This window comes from Cetorhinus maximus, chromosome 7 (genome assembly GCF_964194155.1).
Source record: "Cetorhinus maximus chromosome 7, sCetMax3.hap1.1, whole genome shotgun sequence".
Taxonomy (NCBI): domain Eukaryota; kingdom Metazoa; phylum Chordata; class Chondrichthyes; order Lamniformes; family Cetorhinidae; genus Cetorhinus; species Cetorhinus maximus.
In genome coordinates, this window is record NC_135885.1 from 78,441,826 (window position 1) to 78,461,111 (window position 19,286).

A 19,286-nucleotide genomic window follows, 5' to 3' on the forward strand; every position below is an offset into this window, starting at 1 on the left:
AGGATCCATGCATGGAATAGAAACCTCAGGGCCAAGGGTGCCTCCATGTTGGTGGCAACTCATGCTGTCACTCACTCTCTCACTAACAGGTGCCACCAGGAAGAGGCCAAGGCCCACGCCAGAAGAATCCCTGTTAGGCCTCAGCAGATGCCTAAGCCCGGAGAGGAGTGAGGAGAGAATACAAGAAGAGAGATATGCACCTGTAGAGGCATCACAATAAACGCCTGTACCCTCCACCAGTCCAGAAACTCACTCCTTGGAGGGTATTAGATCTAGTGTAGGAAGGGTGTCACACTGTGGTGGTCACCACACAGACACGTGCCCACAGCAGGAAGAGGCAGGGTCAGCCGAGCGCACCGGCACTTGGAGGGCTGCTGGGGATTCCAGCTGATGGTGGGGGGTCAGCAAGAGGCAGGGAACATCAGACAAATGTGGCATGCGAGTTCGACGAGTCCAGCCACTTGATGAAGTGATGCCGACCTGTGTATGCAGGTCTCCATGGAGATCTCCACCATGAGGCTCTGCATAGTTTTGACCAGACCAGCAATGGTGGGAGTCATATTTTTCTTGAGCTGCATACCATTTCCCCTTCCCCAGTCACCCACACCCTATCCCCCAGAACCAGTCACCACCCCCAGCATAACTTTCGACCCCCCACCATTACCTTTCAACCCTTTCCCGTCTCCTTCAACAATGTTCAAATAAATGTCCACGTACCCGTCTTCACCAAGAATCCCAACCCCATAACCATTGACTTCCTGCCCACCCCGCCCCCCCCAAGGCCACGTGTATCACTGCATCCCCAACGAGCCTCGGCGCCTCTTTACGCGACAATGTCATACCCTCACCCTCCTACCCTGCTGGTTCCCTCTGCCGCCTGTAACCTTCACTATTCCTTCATACCACAGCTATCCTCAGTTCGTCTACAAGTCTACAATTGACTCCACCGACCCCTTCACAACTCGACACCCCCCCCAATGCTCCTTCACACCTCAACACCCTCCATGCCTCCTCAGATGTGCTCATAAAGCACCGGCCCTCCCCCCCACACACTTGACACCCACCATTGCCCTTCCCACCCTCCTGCTCCAAACCACCTATCACCTTGCAACATCCCTGTAATACCCTTTTCCCAGCACACCCACTGCCAACCCGCCCCCCACCCCCCCCCTTGAGGCCTGAACCCTCGCACTGCATCCTCATTGCTCTCCTATCCTTCTTGAAACCCCTCCCACCTACAGGCCCTCACCGCCCAACAGTACCTCCTGCACCTTCCACCTGCAGCTGGACAATCCAGTCCCATGGCGAAGACCCTGGAAGAATGTCTGATTCCAAGACAAAGTCCCTGGAAGAAAGTCCGATCCCATGGCAAAGCTGCTGCGTGGAGAACTCACACCTTCCGGAATCTGCGTCGTGGAGATACATTGGTGCTCCAGGGTCCAGTTGGAGGCCTCCATCTTCTCCTCAGATCTCTGTGAGCAGCTCAAGGCCTTCTTAAGGCAAGTCCCGACTTTGCACGGCACATTGGTCCAGACATGATTTGGACTGGCATGTTTTCCCCTGGCGTATTGAACAATTGAGCGCGGGGGGAGATTCTGATCAGGCCTTCATCTGCATCCCAATAGTGGGATGCAAATTGGTTTCCAGCCTTTGGCGGGAACTGAAACCTGCCACAGCAGGCAGCAGAAGATCCCGTCAGCAATCCAATTTTTGGACCTCCCACCGAAATCTCCCCCACCGCCCGTCATTGAACCTGCTAACAGGGGCATTGGAGAATTCCACCCTATTTTCTCCATCATAGGAAACGAGAGGATATTTTTCTGTCTTTACTTTTCTTCCTCCCTTCTAGACAATTATTACCCAGTTGGAAAATGATAATATTTGTGCAGCTATTTCCCTCTAGTACATTGCCCATTATCTATGTGAGAGACCTGATATTATGGCCAGGATTTTACATTGGTCGGGCAGGCTCGGTGGGAGCGGCTGAGGGCAGTCAGGAACCCGCAATCGGCTCCGCATCACCATTTTACATGGGTGGGCCAATTAAGGCCCGCCCAGTGTAATACGCGACTCCGGCATCAGCGTGATAAGGCGGGCGGGGGCAGGAGCTCAATGTCCGCCGGGTCCAATGACGACCCGGCGGCCAATTCAAAAACAGCACAGACAGCCATGAGAAGGCTGCCATTGACTCGGAGGACCGTTGTCATGGAGAATGTCAGTGCTGAACACGGCAGGCGGGAGGGCAAGTCGGCAGGGCAGGCGACCCCACGGTTTTTTGACGAGTGTTTCGGTGCCAACCTGGAGGAGGTGGCAGCACGCCAGGATAGCCTTGTTCCCAGGGACGGGAGGAAGAGGCACCCCCACCTCACCAAAAATGCCTGGGAAGAGGTGGCATCCAGGGTCAGCTGCCATGGTGTGGTGAGGAGCACATGGGTGCAGTGCCGAAAGCGCTTCAATGTCCTGCGATCGGGAAGGGTGAGTAACCTGTTGGCATGGGACACTTAGCACAGGAGCTAGGAGCACCCCCCCCACCACCCCCTCAGAGTGGCAAATGTCAATGAGGCAGCATCTGGGCAAGGGGGTGAGCCCTGGCTGCTCGGAATGAGTGTCTTGCGGCTCCAGGATCACTAATCGGCTGAGCCCTGCGAGGTTTTCCTCAGGTGGGGTTGACTAGGCTGCAATGGCAATGCAGGTAACAGGGTGGACTAATCAACGCTCCTCTCTCCTTTCAAGAGAAGACATCCCACAATAATGCTGAAAGGTTGCGGACTAACAGAGGACCGCCCCACCATCTAATCTTGTCCAGATACGAGCAGGATGCCCTGGAGCTGGAGAGACTCCATGCGCCTAGGTCAACAAGCCGTAGTGAGGTTGGGTGCCACAGGGAGATAAGGGTGCAGTGCACTGAGATCAGAATGTCTGTCATAGCAACCGTTCAACTGTTGTCTCTATATTGATGTGAGCATCGAACATGGAATCCCTATTGATAATGGAAAGATGAGGGCTCCCTGATCCGGGTGCCAGGCATGCACATTAACAGTGTAATGACTTCAACTAATGACATGTCCTTGTTCTTCCTTTCAGGCTCACCAGAAGCCCGTCGGGGTCAGGAGCCTGAAGGCCCACTGCTCACCTCAGAGGACAGAGACGAGAGAAACGCACCGGCGTCACACCCTCTCAGCCAGGCAGGCACCAGCGCAGATACCAACACCTCGGTGGACATTAGATCGGCAGATAGTATCTCGGTACACAGAAGTGAGGGCACTTCGCACTCGCTTGAGGTGCAGGCGGAGGCAGAGTGTACCCAGGGCGCCGGCAGTCAGAGGACTGCTGGGGACCAGGAACATGCTCAGTTGGTGGTTGATGATGGGCCTCTGGAGTCGTCCCTGAGGCAGCAGGTGCTGGAAGTCCAGCAGGGTGTGCGGGAGGATCTGGCGGAGATACATGAGGGAATGCGTGCCATGGTCACCATTGGGGAGGAGTCCATGCGGAGCATGAGCAATGCAATGACCCTCATGGCTGGGTGCACTGCCTCCTCAATGGAGAGAGTGGCGACTCTCATGAGAGACTGCTCCAGGAGCTCAATCAGGGATTCCTGGGGATGCGCTGGGGCCTGCAAGCCCTCACAGTGGCATTGACCTCAGGTGGTCAGTGTGGGAAACGGATTGGGCACCCAGTATCCCAGCTAGGTGCCCATCCATCAGTGGTGAGTAGAGAGGTCCAAAGTGACCTCACGTTGGAGCATGAGCTGCTTGTCATCTCTGCGGGCTCCTCTCAGGGTGCTCCGGATGAGGGCAGCAGCTCCTCCGTCCCTCTGCCACTGACTGTGGCATCTGCTGAGTCTGCGGCAACTGGGGAGGTGCCAGCCATGCCACTGGCCGCTCCTTCCCAGGTGGGACTGGCACAGGCTCCACGGGCCAGAGGACGCCTGCCAAGGTCATCGAGGCCGACAGGACAGCAGAGTGAGCAGGCTGTCTGCAATGCCAGTGCCAGCGAGGGGGGAGCACCAAGACAGAGCACCCGCAAACAAAAACTTAAAGCACCTTATGCACCACACGGGCTTATCACTGGTAATTTTTTTTGCCCCACTTTTAAATTAGTTATTAGTAGGTGTGATGGAAAACACCTTTCCATTTAATTTGTTTTATGTATGCCAGGCACCACACCATTAAGTGTGTTTGCATTCAAGAAGCCTCTGGGTGCTTCATTAGTTATGCAGGTGCAGGGTAACCCATAACGTTATGAGTGACTTGTTTGTCATTGTACTTTATTGAAATGGCACATAGTGCATGTTGTTCACCAAACAAATGTTCCTGTTGAGTATGGAGCCTGCAGCCCTGACATATGGCAGTGGTTCATCTTTGGTAGGCTAGCTGAAGAAGCATTGGATCAAAGGACCCTGGGTGTCCCTGCCTCCCTGGAGGTTGTCCAGTTCCAGTTCAGCGTCTATCCCCTCAGCGTTCTCCTGGGCATGCTCATACTCAGACTCACTGCTAGACTCATCATCTGCTGCCAGAGCAACTGCGTCAACATCTTCTTCCTCCACTGCGTCCCCCCTTTCCAGCGCCAGATGGAGAGCACAGCATGCAACCACTATCAGTGACACGATCTGGGGGGTATTGCAGTGCGCCCCCTGAATGGTCCAGGCATCGGAAGCGCATATTGAGAAGACCGATGTTACTCTCTGCCACAGCCCTTGTGGAGGCGTGGCTCCTATTGTACCGCTGCTCGGCCTCCATTCTTGGATGGCGGAGAGGCGTCATGAGCCACCTTTTCAGGGGATAGCCCTTGTCACCCAGCAGCCATCCATCAAGCCGGGCTGGAGCACTGAAGAGCCCCGGCACCTGGGAGTGTCTGAGGATGTAAGCATCATGGGAGCTGCCAGGGTATCTTGCACAGATTTGCGGAATCTGCATCCTGTGATCACAGACTATCTGCACGTACATGGAGTGGAAGCCCTTCCTGTTGACGAAGGCACCGGGCTCACCTGCTGGCGCCTTGATGGCCACATGTGTACAGTCTATTGCACCCTGGACACGGTGGAAGCCAGCAATGGCCGCAAAGCCTCTGGCTTGCTGTGTCTGGCTTGTCTGGTCCCAATGGTAGTGGATGAAGGTCAATGCATGCCTGAACAGAGCATCTGTAACCTGCTTGATACAAGTGTGGACAGCTGATTGGGAGACACCGCAAAGATCACCCACTGACCCCTGGAAGGAGCCAAAGGCATAGAAGCTGAGGGCAGCTGTGACCTTTAGAGCCACTGGCATGGAGTGTCCGCCCACACAGCGGAGATTTCAGGCCCAATCATCTGTCAGATATAGTTGACTGTCTCCCTTGAGACACGGAGCCTCCTTTGGCACTGCACCTCAGACTTATTGAGGTAGCTGCTTCACCACCTGTATACCCTGGCAGCAGGATAGTGGCGTCTTCTGCGGCCCCTTCCACCTTGGACTACCTCTTCGCCCTGCACCCCTTGTGCCTGCGCCTGACCTCCCAAAGGTGGCTCCCCTGGAGGCTGCATGTGCACTGCTGGCCCCCTCCCCCTTTTAGTCCTCCCTTCCTCCTCAGAGGAGGCACCTGCAGTGGAGAGTACCGCTCCCATTCCCAGGCCAAGGGAAGGCTTCCTGAAACCTGCAGGCCCAAAAATGATTCCTCACTGCAGAGTGCTGACTGGAAGGTTGTGAGTCCAGACCAAGCAGCTGGTATGAGTTTTGAAGTATTGCAGATCACACAGGCAAGTATCAGTAACTTTGAAACATCAATATTTGGCAGAGAACACTCATGACCTCACTGAACCCTCTTATCCCGCCCATGGATGAGGTTTATACAAATGTGTCCTACCCACCTGCCGGTTGTGCCTGTGCGCCGACCCGAAGATTGCACGGGCGCTGAAAAATCGCGGTCAATTGGAGCATCAAGGGCCTTAAGTGGCCCATTAATTATTGGCGGGTGCGCATCGGAGAGCACCGCACTCCCGCCCAATGAAATATTGCGATGGTTAGGGGCGACGTTGGGACCTGCCCCGCACGCCAATGGGAAAATTTTGCCCTAGAGGACACAGCCTCATATTAAAGGGTCAGCCATTTAAGACTGAGATCAGGAGAAATTTCTTCTTTCAAGCAGTTGTGAATCTTTGGAATTCTCTACCACAGAGTGCTGTAAATGACCTGTATATTGAGTATATTCAAGTCAGAGAGCCCCAGATATTTAGATCCTAAAGGAATCAGGGACATGGAGATGGGTACAGGAAAGCAGAGATGAGGGAGAAGATCAGCCATTATCTCACTGAATGGTGGAGTAGGCTTGAAGGGCTGAATAGCCTATTTCAGCTCAGATTCGCTGTGTCCTTATGTTGCTTCTATGCAGAGAGCGTGCAAACTTCGTGTTGCCTCATCTTCATGAGTGTACAACCGATACTGAGTCCATTGTTCAGTGACTGCATTCCTGAGCAGGGGATGCAAAGTTTTGAGAGGCTAACATGAATCCAAGCTACCCTGCCCAATTTAAAGCCAGCCGGCAGGAAGAAGAGTACTATGGCACCAATAGGAGAGAGAGCATACTGCAGCTTCTTCTATGCAGCACTGGAGGCCTTTGTGCAGGAGGTGGACAGAAGGAGAGAGGTGTACCATCCATAAGGGACCAGCAGGTTCTCCAGACAGACACTGCGAAGGAAGTAGGAGCAGATAGCCGTGGCATTCAATATCAACAGTATAGCCACACGTATCTGCATGCAGTGCAGCAGCAAGTTCAATGACCTCGTACAAGTGGTCAAGGTCAGCGAATGCATCTTCAAGTGCCATTTGTACCATCTGCACCATTAGTTTCATACGCCTCTTAATGAGCATATTATATATATATATATATATATATACACACACACCCATCATTCACCCATCAACATACATACACACACACACACCCCCCATTCATGTGGGCACAGGCCTGACACGCCAGACGTAAAATGACACCTCAGGCATGAGTCCCGACGTCACCGCGTACCATCACGATATTTCGGTAGGCAGGCGCACTCTGAGGATGGGGGTGCGCCTGTCACTAATTAACATGCCAGTTAAGGTCCTTGAGGTACCAATTGCCTTTGATTTTACGCAGCCCGTGCGATTTTCAGGGTGTCGGCATAGGCAAGCGGGTAGGCCACATTTTCAAAAACCTCATCCACGGGTGGGATAAAAGGGGTGAGTGGGCTCACTAGTGTGAGTTGTTAGTACTTTAGATTATAACTTACAGTTGCTTGCTTGTGTGAACAGGACAGCTTCATTTCGCTTCAGAGCTGCTTTGCCAGAAATCACAGGCTTCGGTTCAGGACTCTGGAGAAGTCATAACACTTGGGACCTTCCAGGTATCAGACAGCCTTCCCTTACCCTGGGAATGGGGATTGTGGTCTCCACTGGAGGCACCTCCTTTCAGGAGGAAGAGAAGGCCAGAAGGGGAAGGAGGCCAGATGTCCCTTTTCAGCCTCCCGGGGATCAACCTGTGGGAGGACAGGCGCAGGCACAACAGGAAGTCCAAGGCGGAAGGGTCCGCAGAAGACGCCACTATCCTGCTGCCAGGGTTTACAGGCGGTAATGCAGCTACCTGAATATGTCTCTGAGGTGCAACACTGAAGGAGGCTCTGCCTCTCAAGGGAGACTGACCCTCATCTGTCAGATGATCGGCCCTGAGATCAGCTCCAACAGTGTGGGTGGACACCCCATGCCAGTGGCGCTGAAAGTCACAGTGGCCCTCAACTTCTATGCATCTGGCTCTTTCCAGGGGTTGGTGGGTGATCTTTCTGGAGTCTCCCCACCAGCTGTCCACAGTTGTGTCAAGCTGGTGACAGATTCTCTGTTCAGACGTGCATTGACTTTCCCTCACTACCGCATGGACAAGGCCAGCCAGGCAGAGTGAGCCAGAGGGTTTGCCGCGATTGCTGGGTTCCCCACTGAATGGCTGCTGAATGACAAGGGCTATCGCCTCAGAAGGTGGCTCATGATGCCTCTCCGCCATCCAAGAACAGAAGCTGAGCAGCGGTACAATAGGAGCCAGGCCTCCATAAGAGCTGTGGTGGAGAGAGCCACTGGTCTTCTCAAGATGCGCTTCTGATGCCTGGACCACTCCGGGGGTGCACTCCAGTACCCCCCAGATCATGTGTCACTGATAGTGGCTGCATGCTGTGCTCTCCATAATCTTGTGCTGGAAAGGGGGGACGCAGTGGACAATGAAGATGTAGACACATTGGCTGTGGATGCACACGATGAGTCCAGCAGTGAGTCCGAGGATGAGCATGCACAGGGAAATGCTGAGGGGGTAGACGCTGACCCGGGCATACTCCAGGGAGGCAGGGACACCCGGGAGGCTTTAATCCAATGAACCTTCAGCTAGCACATCACGTATGGACAAGCCTGGGCTGTACGCTCCATATTCAAGACCTAAGTGCATAATCTGCCCGGTTAGGAACATTAACTAAGGTCCTTGTTAATAAAGCTGAATGTCCCACAAAGCATACATGACATTATTGGAAACCATCCATCTGCAGAAGAAAAGAGGCACCCTCAGCCATGGTGACATGTCTGAATTTATTTTTGCAACCAAAGAAACTTAATGAAACAAAATGAAAAAGGTGTGAAAAATCACATCAACTCATAAAAACCTCATTGTGGGCCAACACAAAAGAACCAGTGATGAACCCGTGGTGTGCCTAGGGTGCCTCATGTTTACGATTTCGGGTGCTACGGCCTGGTGCTGACCCCTTGCTCGGCGTGGCATCTGAGACAGCCTGCTCACTCTGCTGTCCTGTTGGCCTCGATGACCTTGGTGGTCATCCTCTGGCCTGTGGACCCAGTGCTGGCCCCAACTGGGAGGCAGCTACCAGTTCCACAGCTGGCATCTCCCCAGTCGTCGCAGCCTCACCAGATGCAAGGGTCACTGGCAGAGGGGCAGAGGAGCTTCCGCCCTCATCCAGAGCGCCCTGAGAAGAGCCCGCAGAGATGACAGGCAGCTGCTGCGCTGACGTGAGGTCGCTTCGGACCTCCCTGCTCACCGTGGATGGATGGACACCAAACTGGGAAACTTGGTGCCCGGACCATCTCCCACACTGCCACTGACCAGCTGAGGTCAATGCCGGTGTAAGGGCTTGCTGGTCTGAGCGCATCCCCAGGAATCCCTGACAGGTCTCCTGGAGGAGACTCTCCATGAGAGTCGCCACTCTCTCCATGGAGGACGCATGGCACTCGGACATGAAGTTCATTGCTTCAGCGATAGTCCGGGTAGACTCCTCCACCATGGACACCAAGCCAAGCATAGCCTCATGTATCTCCCCCAGATGCTCCTACACACCCGGCCACATTTCATGCGCTTGCTGCATCACGGACGACTCCAGAGGCACATCATCAGGCAGCGACTGAGCATGTGCCTGGTCCCCTGCAGTCCTCCGACTGCTGGCGCCATGGGCACTCTCTGTTTCTGCCAGCTCCTCCAGCAACTGTGAAGTGCCCTCACCGCTGTGCCCTGGGACACTAGCCGATGTTCTAACTCCCACCGAGGTGCTAGTAACTGCACTGGTGCCTGCCTGGCAGAGATGGTGTGACACTGGTGAGACATCAGGGCCCTCAGGAATGAGAGCCTTTGCTGTTCCCCCTCCCAGCCCTGCTCCGCTGATGCTGAAAGGAAGAACAAGGACATTGGATCAGTTAATGTGGAGATAATGTCAATGTGTATGCCTGTCCCCCGGATCTTTATGAGCTCATCCTTCCATAAGCAATGATCATGCCATGGTGCAAACTTCAATCACTGAACATCCAGCACTGCCATGGCTGCTGGGAGAACAATGGTGACCTCACTGCTGGGCAAACAGAACTGCCCGTGGCACCCCAGCCTCACTGACACCGGTGGACCTGGGTGCATGGCACCTCTCCAAATCTAGGGCCTCCTGCTCGAAACGGCTGAGAATCACTAACTGTGCTGGCCCGCCGCCAGTCCTCACCCGCTCGGCAGCATTATGTGCATTCTTCTCCTGAAAAGGGAGAAGAGCATTGATTAGTGCTACTTGTACCTGGACTCTCTTCACGGACGGCCCACCCCAACCAGAGTGGGACATTACAGAGCTCCAGTGTCTTCTCACCCCGCTGCTGCTGAACACTTACACAAAGATGCTAGGCCTGTCCCCTTGGGCCAAATGCTGCCTACATCACATGTGGCACCACACGGTCTAACCTTCTATAGCAAGGAGGCGCAAGCACGTGGAGCGCAGAGGGCAGCAGATCGATCGGTGCCAATGCCACCTTGAAGCTCCCCTCCCAGCATCTCATCACCCTGACTTTGACATGCCCTGGAGTTCCAGCACTGCGCCTGGGTGCAGCTCCTCCAGGTTGTCCCCAAAACAGTAATGTGGGTCTCAGTGTACCACATGCTGCGGGGGCAGAACCCATCTCTTCACCACCCCCTCAGGGTGACTTTGGCATGGGCAATATCTGCTGGCCCACCCAGAGAAGGGCACATGCTGTCAATGATTCAATGCAGCCACTGCACTCAGACTTGGGGGTGGGGGGGGGAATGGGGGGGAAGCCTACCTGCTGGGTTAAGTGACCAATGCCAACATGGTACTCGCTGTTCCTGAGCGCAACAGGCCGTTGAAGCGCTTGTGACACTGGATCCAGGTGCACTGCACCACGTCGCGGGAGCTCACCACCTCCTCCCAGGCACGTTTGTGGGGGGCGGGGGGGCGCCTCCTCCTCCCCACAATCATCTGAAAAATGAGGGGCACAGTGCCCCCCTGCCCTACCCTCCTGCTTGGCCTGATCACCAGCAGCGCTCTGGGGAGCCCTTCCACTGGCCATAATTCGCAGCCTTGGAAAGGCTGCAGCAGCTTTTTAAAACAAGCCGCCAGGTCGCCATTGGACCCGGCAGTCATTGCAGACTCGCCACCACCCACCCACTCCCGCTGTCCTCAAGAGCCATGATTCACGCTGGGCAGGCCTTAATTGGCTCGCCCACATAAAATGGAGGCGCGGAACCGATCGCAGGTGGCGATCGGGTCAGCGCCCGCCTGCTCCTGCTCCACTCCCCCGCCAGGCAGAAAATTCAGCCCCTAGATCTGGACACTCCAACCAGGGAAAACATTCTCCCAGCATTTACACAGTCACGCTGCTTCGGAATGTTATATATTTCAAAGGGATCAGCTCTCAATCTTCTATATTCTAAGGAATATAGGTCTAGTCTACTCAATCTCTCCTCATTGGACAATCCCCCTCATCCCAGTAATAAGCCTAGTAAACTTTCATTCCACTGCCTCTAAGGCAAGTACATTCTTCCTTAAATAAGATGACCAAATCTGCACACAACATATTGTGATCCCTTCACCAGTTTTCAGGACTTGTCAAATTTAATGGCACTCAGCTTTAATAGTTCACTGGCAATGAAATTGATTAACATATATCACATCATTAAAGGACTACCTGCACTGTAATGATACAATGTAACATTCTGTGACATTTTATATTTTATATTTTAATTTATATCTACCATGCAAAGACTTCACGCTGTTCAACGTATTTGTTTTGGACCTGATTTTCCAGGCAGATTTCTCATTAGAAACATCAAACTTTATTTACAGGCTGCAGCAGCAGTTACATGCTTCCATCAAGCTCCACAACTAGAAGAAGAACTCCCACTCTAAAGTTTCCCAATTTAGTGTGAATGAATCAGTTCTGTCACATGATACTATACAACACAATTTGTCTTAAAGCTACAGTCACTACATTCCTTAAAGCTATAATTACTACATTCCTCCGCCTTTAAATTTTTTGTACAGTTTGTATTTACAAGAACATCCACCTTCATGACATCACAAATGTACACACAGGTCATAGAATTATAAGTTGTCTCTCTGGATGGAGCATCGTAACTCCACGACTTTCGAATCTCTTACAGGATCCACATTATCTGGAACCGCAGCAACATCAGGTACCTCTTTAGGCACAGGCAGTTCAATGTTATCTACTCCCACGGAGCCATCTGTATGTCTATCCTTGGTTGAATAATTTCAACAGGGACCACGGGTTCTACAATGGTTACAGGTGGAACATCGTTTTGTTGGGGTATCGCCCTTCTTCTCAAATGATCCATGTGTTTGTGGGTGATCCAGACCTCCAATTCTACATGGTATGGCAAAGGTCCAATCACAGAAACTCTTATCCAGGTAACCACTCGCATCTTGGAAAGTTATACGACTTTTTCTTTCAATGCCTCCTGAGCTTCATTCAGCTGATTCTTCAGCTCTTTGCTAGATAGCTAGCTTCACTACCTTGGAGTTTCTCTGAACTCCTGTGTCCTGGTTGTATCCAGCTATACACAACTCCCAGGGGTACCTGAGCCCTCTCTGATTACCAGGGCTTCCTCCAAGCCCTCTCAGGAGTTTCTTCTGCTGTGCTTCCATTCTACTGTTTAAGACAGTCTTTATTTCTTCATGTTGCTGAATGATTACACATTCCTTTTGCATTTGATCTTGAAGGACAATCAACTGTTCTTTCAACTGTTTATTTTCTGGTTGCCTCCCCCGGGGGCCTCCTGTTGCCTTTGGTAGAGTTGCCCTCTCTCTGGGGTCTCTTATTGCCTTCGGCAGAGTTGCCTCCTCTCTGGGATCTCTTGTTGCCAATGGACTTGTATTGAGAGTTGCCCTCTCTCTGGGGTCTCTTCTAATTTTCTGTCCATTTTCTGTCCATTTTTCTTGCATTTACCACTTTAAATGTATTGTCACTTTAAGAGCAGTCACGTTTTTTTTTACTCGGGCTGTCTCTGCAGCTGTCGGCTTTTCTATGCTGTTTTTGAGTTTCCCACATTTTTTGTGTTTTGGCAGACTCACCGGCAAATGTGGTTGCTTTTTTTTAAACTTGCAAGCTGTCAACTCTGCAGTACGTACTTTAAAAAAAATTTTTAAACTCTACAGCCTTTTCTTTTAACCTTGCACTGCATGTTATTTTTAAACCCTTCTTTACTTGCAGCTGTGTGCCAGTTTCTCTAACCTACTGAGGCTGCGGGGCTGCCGCCCATTTTACAATGTATGTACAGATTTTTTTTTTTTTCCGCCTCTGCAGATCCCGTTTTTCTTTAAATGCCGGGAGTGCTCCAGGAGATTTCTCAGCCATTTTGATCGGAGTCCTTTTTTACCTTTAACTTAAAATAACAGTGCTTCTGTTTCTTCTGGTTGAACTCTGCAGCATACCTGGTGAGTATATTTCCTTTTCTTCAGTTTAAACGAGATACTCAGTAGCTGGGTGAGGGACAACGCTGGACCCAATCCCATCCTCGTCGCCAGTTTGTTATGACAGGTTTCTCATTATAGAAACATCGAACTTTATTTACAAGTTACATGCAGTAACATGCTCTCATCAAGCTCCGCAACTTGAATAACTCCCGCTCTAAGGTTCCCCGCGCTTAAAGCGGATTCATTCACACTGTCACGTGATACTATACAACACAATAAGTCTTAAAGCTACAGTCACTACATTCCTTAAAGCTATAATTACTACAGTATTTCAATGGTGAGGCAGCAACAAGATGTAATTTTCACAAAACTAACAGCATACAATGCAACTTAGACAGCAACTTTTGTGTATTAGCATTTAACCGCACATCTGTCCTCGCCTGAAGGTGCTATGCTATTTGCACTTAAGTAACACAACTACAATTAGTCTTACTATTATTTTGATTGCAAAATCAGGATCACTGCATTTTTAGAACACTTTTTTTAGCATCAGAAACCAGCCAAGTGTTTTTTTAATCTATTCTTGGGTGTTGCCAACAAAGCCAGCATTTATTGCTCATCCGGGTCCTTGAGAAGGTGGTGGTGAAGCCACCTTTTTGAGCGACTGCAATTCTTGTGATGAAGGTACACCCACAATTTTATTAGTTCGGGAGTTCCATGATTTTGACCCAGAAATTATGAAGGAACAGCAATATATTTCCACAGCTGGGGTTGAGTGTTGATCCAGGGTATCTTCATAAGGTGTTGTTTGATGGGGATGGAGGTGAAAGATCAGAAGGTCAGGTGGAAGCACTCCTGACCCACAAGCAGTGCTGAAAAGGTGTTTACCTTCTTCCCAAAGCTGTCCTCACCTCTCTTCAGCTTCTGTATTTCCCAAGACCTGGGAAACTGGTTAATTACTGTAAAACTGGTAATTCAGGCCAAATCAGAGGCTGCCAACCTCAATAAAAACTTAAATTGCTAACTTGTATCCTGAATTGGCTCCTCACCCCTTGTCCCATCTTCCTTACATGTGGAAGAGAATGGTTTGGTTTGCGATCATGTTTAAGATTTTTAAAATTTTAACATGTGACCTGACCCCAGCCCACCCATTTTTAAGTGTTAAAATTCAGCCCTAGGTTTTCAGCTGTGCTGTATTATGGCTCATCATTACTCAGTAGGGGATCTCAAAGGGGATCTCAAAGGTATTGATTTGAAGTTTCAAAGGATCTCGGTATTGTTGATCCATCTCAGTACCCGAGTCTTGCTAGGTGTCAATTTTACCATGGGAACAGTGCTTTGGAACTGCACTAACCACTTGCATGATTGAGGTTTACGCTGTGAGGGGAATTTGTAGAAAAAAGAGGAAATGATTGCAGGGTTGGAGGGCTCCAGCCTATCACAGCAATGGTATTTTATAACTATCTTCTGAGCATTCAACAATGCTCTTGTTACCTAATGACCAGCATGGGACTATCCACTTTGAGAGCAAGTGGTAAACAGGATTTTCTTAGGGTAGAGGTTACTCCAAGATGGTACATTAGTGACAGAAAAACAGAACCAAGACAACCTTGTGATAATCCAATAAATGAGCCATACAGGTCCACAGTACTCCCAGCCGTTGTTAATTGTCTAATATCCAGTTAGACAAGCTTAATGTGGAAACTTGAAGAGGAGTTCCTCTCTCTTCATTAACGGGTAGAGTAGTTCTGGCTGAACAGGCAGGGCAAAGCTTACGAGGTGTGTCCTTGTTGGTTACATGGCTTAAGCTTGTTAAATTCATTAGTCCCCTTGAGCACACTTTGGGGTTTCTATGCTCTAGCTGCCAATCTATGTCTAAACTTTCTGGAAAGATTCAAGCAATCAAAAACTCTATCAATATGCATTTCTTAAAAAGCTTGGTTTGGGGACAATTATAATGGGTATCCATGCAAATCAGACAACTAACTGACTAGAAAATTCCACCATTGTTTTCAACATCCCTAGACTAAGAATACAGGGAAAAAAGTATCCATCTGAGATCCCTAGTGGCTATCCTGTAATGCCTGATGTGAAAGTATCAGTGTGGACATAAGGGGAGGAGAGGTCAGGCGCAGCTCTGATGTCACTTACACTTGAACAACCTGATGACATTTGCTAGACAGGTTCATGCATAAAGAATGCATACCTAGGTGAAGTGCTGAAATTCCACACCTACCTACAAGTCATCATTTAAAAAGGAAGGATTCAGGAGGAAAACTAGACAATTGAAAGTTCAGTAATCATGACTGGAGACATTTGACGAGTTTATTTTTAAATTGCTCCATAGTAAGGATGACAAGTTAGCTCAACTCATGGATATGAACTTGAGCTATTACAAAAGGATCTCAACATAGTCACTGATGTAGTCAAGACTGACATTTCCCCAGCCCTTTGGAAAGCACAAATAGCTAAATTAGTCTAGATCGAGATTCAAATACAAGTCTGCAAATTTTGAACTCCATCCACTGAGTTGAATAATTAGAAGGCCACATCAGCACTAGAGAGAAATTGCATTTATGTAACACCTTTCATAACCTCAGCGAACTGAGTGCTGATGAAATGTCACAAAGCTGAAACATTGGGCTGGATTTTACAGCCGCAAATCAGGAGGGCTGTGTGTACATAAAATAGGATGTGATGACGTCAGGTCGGTAATATGAAGTCATCACGCCAGTCTCCGAAATTTTGGAAAGTGAGTGGGTGTGGAAATTAGCAGCCTCCTGCCATTTTGAAATTACTCATTAACAAGACATTGGTCTGCAATTTTTTATTGCCCGCTGCATTTCTCAGCTGTCAGTCGTGAAACAAACAGTCTGGGAAAGTTTTACAGCAGCTATGATGAGGCGGCACATGGGCAGAAGTCCTGTCACCGGGACCATGGTTGAATGTAGCAGCAGATTCTGCTGCTAAAGGTGGCAGCATCTGTGTGTTTTTTTAACTCATTTTTAAATTTTTTGGAGCCTGCCATAAGAAATAAAGAAAGATTGAGAGAGCTTTAAATTTGTAGCCGTGATTGATTTTCTGTTAACAGCATAACCCCTCAGTTGCATGATGTCCCAACCGGGACTCCAGATTTGGTATGGAGCCCTCCTCTGCACTGCTAATTGGCCACCTTCCTGCCAGACGGCCACTAATTGGCCATCCAACACTTGATTTGAAGAACAGAAATGGTGAGGGCAGAAGCAGCAGACCACTCACTTTCTGATCCACCTCCCTCACCTCGAAAAATGTAAAATTCAATCATTAACTCTGGTTCTCTCGGCACAGATGCTGTCAGATTTCCTGCGCCTGCAGTATTTTGCGTTTGTAAGATAGACAGCATTTGGATTTAAGAAAAACAGCATTTGGATTTGCTTAGATTTTACAGTTAAAAAAGTGCATTGCATCTTAACCAATCATAATTCTCACAAATATGCAAGGTATGACCATTGTAATGGATTTTGAATCAACATAGCTCTGGTTGCTAAAAGAAGTATTTTGAAAAAGGTTACTTCAACATACTTACCCAGTCACATGAAGCAGAAGTAAAATGTAGAAGACTATGAAGAGGTTGTGTGTGTACCAAAAGATATCAAAGTTTGAAAACCTGCAACACAGATAGGACAACAGCGCACGTTAATGGCATCCAACTGTGGAAAAATTCATTTTAATAATTACTTCACTCACTCTCAGCTGATCATACAGATAAAATGTTGCCTGTGCTCAGTCTTACCTTAAAGAGTATGATGAAGATGTGCACATTAAGAAAAGCACCAGCACCATGAAAAATCCAGTTACTCCTGGAACTAAATAACAAGTTATTGACAACGGAGATACTGCAGATTAGCAATTACTAAGGTCGTGAAATTAAAAAGTTTCAGAAAATGGAGATCACATTGTGTGACAAATCAGAAGGAATCCATTTATAGGAGCTCTTGTAACAGGACCATAAATCTCCTCACAAACAGTTCTGTTTAGAGAATGTATAGAAATTATTCAAAAGAAAGGAGAAAAATAATTGAACCACCCTTTGCTTAGCCTCAAAGGGTGACTTTAAGATCAGGAGAAAAATAAAAAAAACCCTTCTCTTGAATACTGATAAAGGTGTAACTTCTAAAGTAAATAGACTGCATGAAGTTTGGTGCCCTTTTGTGACAATAGTATTAAACCAGATGTTTGGCATGATTTACTCACAACCAACTTAATCTCAAGACAAACCACTATGGATAACACAAAGTGTAGTTTCTTAAATCAGTGCCAAGAGCTCTGCTCAATATGAGCAGTTTTGTTTCTTTTTCTCCTTTAAGGAAGACACCGTAGTTCCCAACAAAATTAGGTCTCAGCACTAACTACTCCCCATTCCAAGAATATCATTACTTTTTCCCCAAGCAAGAAATCCCACAAAAAATTATACTCACGCGTTGTGAAGAGAATCTTCCTGGGGTCCTGGAAAAAACGGTCAGATCTTTAAAAGTCACTATCAGAGTTAAATTGTCACATTCTACATTTTCCCCTTCTTCAGATTGCTTTATCTTCAGAGGAGGAAATCCACACTCATTTTTTTTAACAACCAGTATAATAGTATCTCACTGAATATGCCAGAAAGTGCATTAATAACTCTATTGCTGGATTGGTAGGTACTTCCAAAAGGCCACTGACATTGACAGTAACGTACATGTCATTGTTAGCAGTAATGATGTGCTTTATTGTGTTATTCCACAGATGAGATGATTTAATCATATCAGCAATGCACTTCTTTGTAAATCAACTGGATTCATGTCCTATTCTTTGCAACAGGCAATGCAAAAAAGTGAATGAAACATAATTACAATTAAATTTTCCTCAAGTTATTTTCCCCCAAATCAACTACTCTAGCATCAGGGGTTAAAGATGAAAGTTGCATTTCTGTAGGAACACAAATTTTCATTAAACATCGTTGTGGTTTTGAAGTTCTATGCATGTACTGGCTGATGAATAGTAGGACCACCGAGTTCTATTTCCTCACTTACAGGTAAATCCTTTGATCTGGTTTCTGCCTCAAATGGCTTTTGTAAACAGAGTGGTACAACCCAGTTAGTGGTACCTGGGTTTGAGTTTTCAATTCCTGTCATCTCATTTGAAGAAAAAGGTAAATAACAAAAAAAACTAAGTAGTTAACAAAATCAGAGATAATGCAGTGTCCAAATTCCTCAATTGATAGCAAAGATAAGGGAAGAACTATGTCAAAGGGCAACCCAACTAATTTGAGGCACCTCCACAGTTAAATATTAGCTTTCAAAAATGAAGGATAAGTTTACACAATATCTAAATTAACAGAATCTTACTCATATGCAAAAAAAAATTGTTACACAAAAGTAAACCAGAATTAGATAAATATGCCCTCAACCCCACCTGGTGCCTTACTGTAAGAAAGTTCGGTGATGAAAAAGTATGCCAGCACAATTCAGTACATTTAGAAGAGGAAGTTAGAGGCAGAAAATCTAAGGGAGAAAAAAGAAGGAATAACTTATGTTGGAAATAAGTAGCTGAATACAGAGACAAGGAGAAAAGACTGGCTGAAGTTCATTCCCTTAGTTTAGGGTTTTTTGGCAAAGAAGGCCAAAATGACGGTGAATCAGCAAAAAATGGAAATGTTGACTGGGCACACTTATGCCATTAAAAACTTGAAGCCTGACATTTTTTTTAATTGAATTTGTACATAAGCCCTTCATTAGGACACACTCACAAATGTCACAACTCACATTTTCCCTTTCTCAGAACAGGACCTGTGCCATGCCTTTCCTTGAATACAGAGAGGTCTTAATCAAGACTAAAGATTTATTTTTAAAAATGGACAGCACTGTGGAATGCAATTCCCAAAACACCAACAGTTTGGACTCTCATGCAATAAAAAACTGTCGTTGACTTTTCCCAGTTACCATAGCACAGCTGCCTCTAAATGTTTGGAGTCACAGACTGATTCCCAAAACACTTAAGAAATCTTGGAATCTCATGTAATAAAGGCATAATTTCAGTTTTTCAATCACCATAAAGCACTGGTCATGGTTAC

The 19,286-nt window shown here is 48.2% G+C and overlaps 1 protein-coding gene across 6 annotated transcripts in view; it reads right to left on the minus strand.

Annotated features, from left to right (window-relative positions):
- The window catches only part of nox4 (NADPH oxidase 4), a 215,301-nt gene that overhangs the window by 150,930 nt on the left and 45,085 nt on the right, over positions 1–19,286 (minus strand). For all 6 annotated transcript variants that reach the window (XM_078545752.1, XM_078545754.1, XM_078545750.1 and 3 more), the window contains 3 exons: positions 17,656–17,683; positions 16,971–17,043; positions 16,764–16,844 (listed from right to left, as the gene is read on the minus strand). In XM_078545752.1, the coding sequence (XP_078401878.1) occupies positions 16,764–16,844; positions 16,971–17,043; positions 17,656–17,683 (182 nt within the window). The remainder of the gene's footprint in view (positions 1–16,763; positions 16,845–16,970; positions 17,044–17,655; positions 17,684–19,286) is intronic.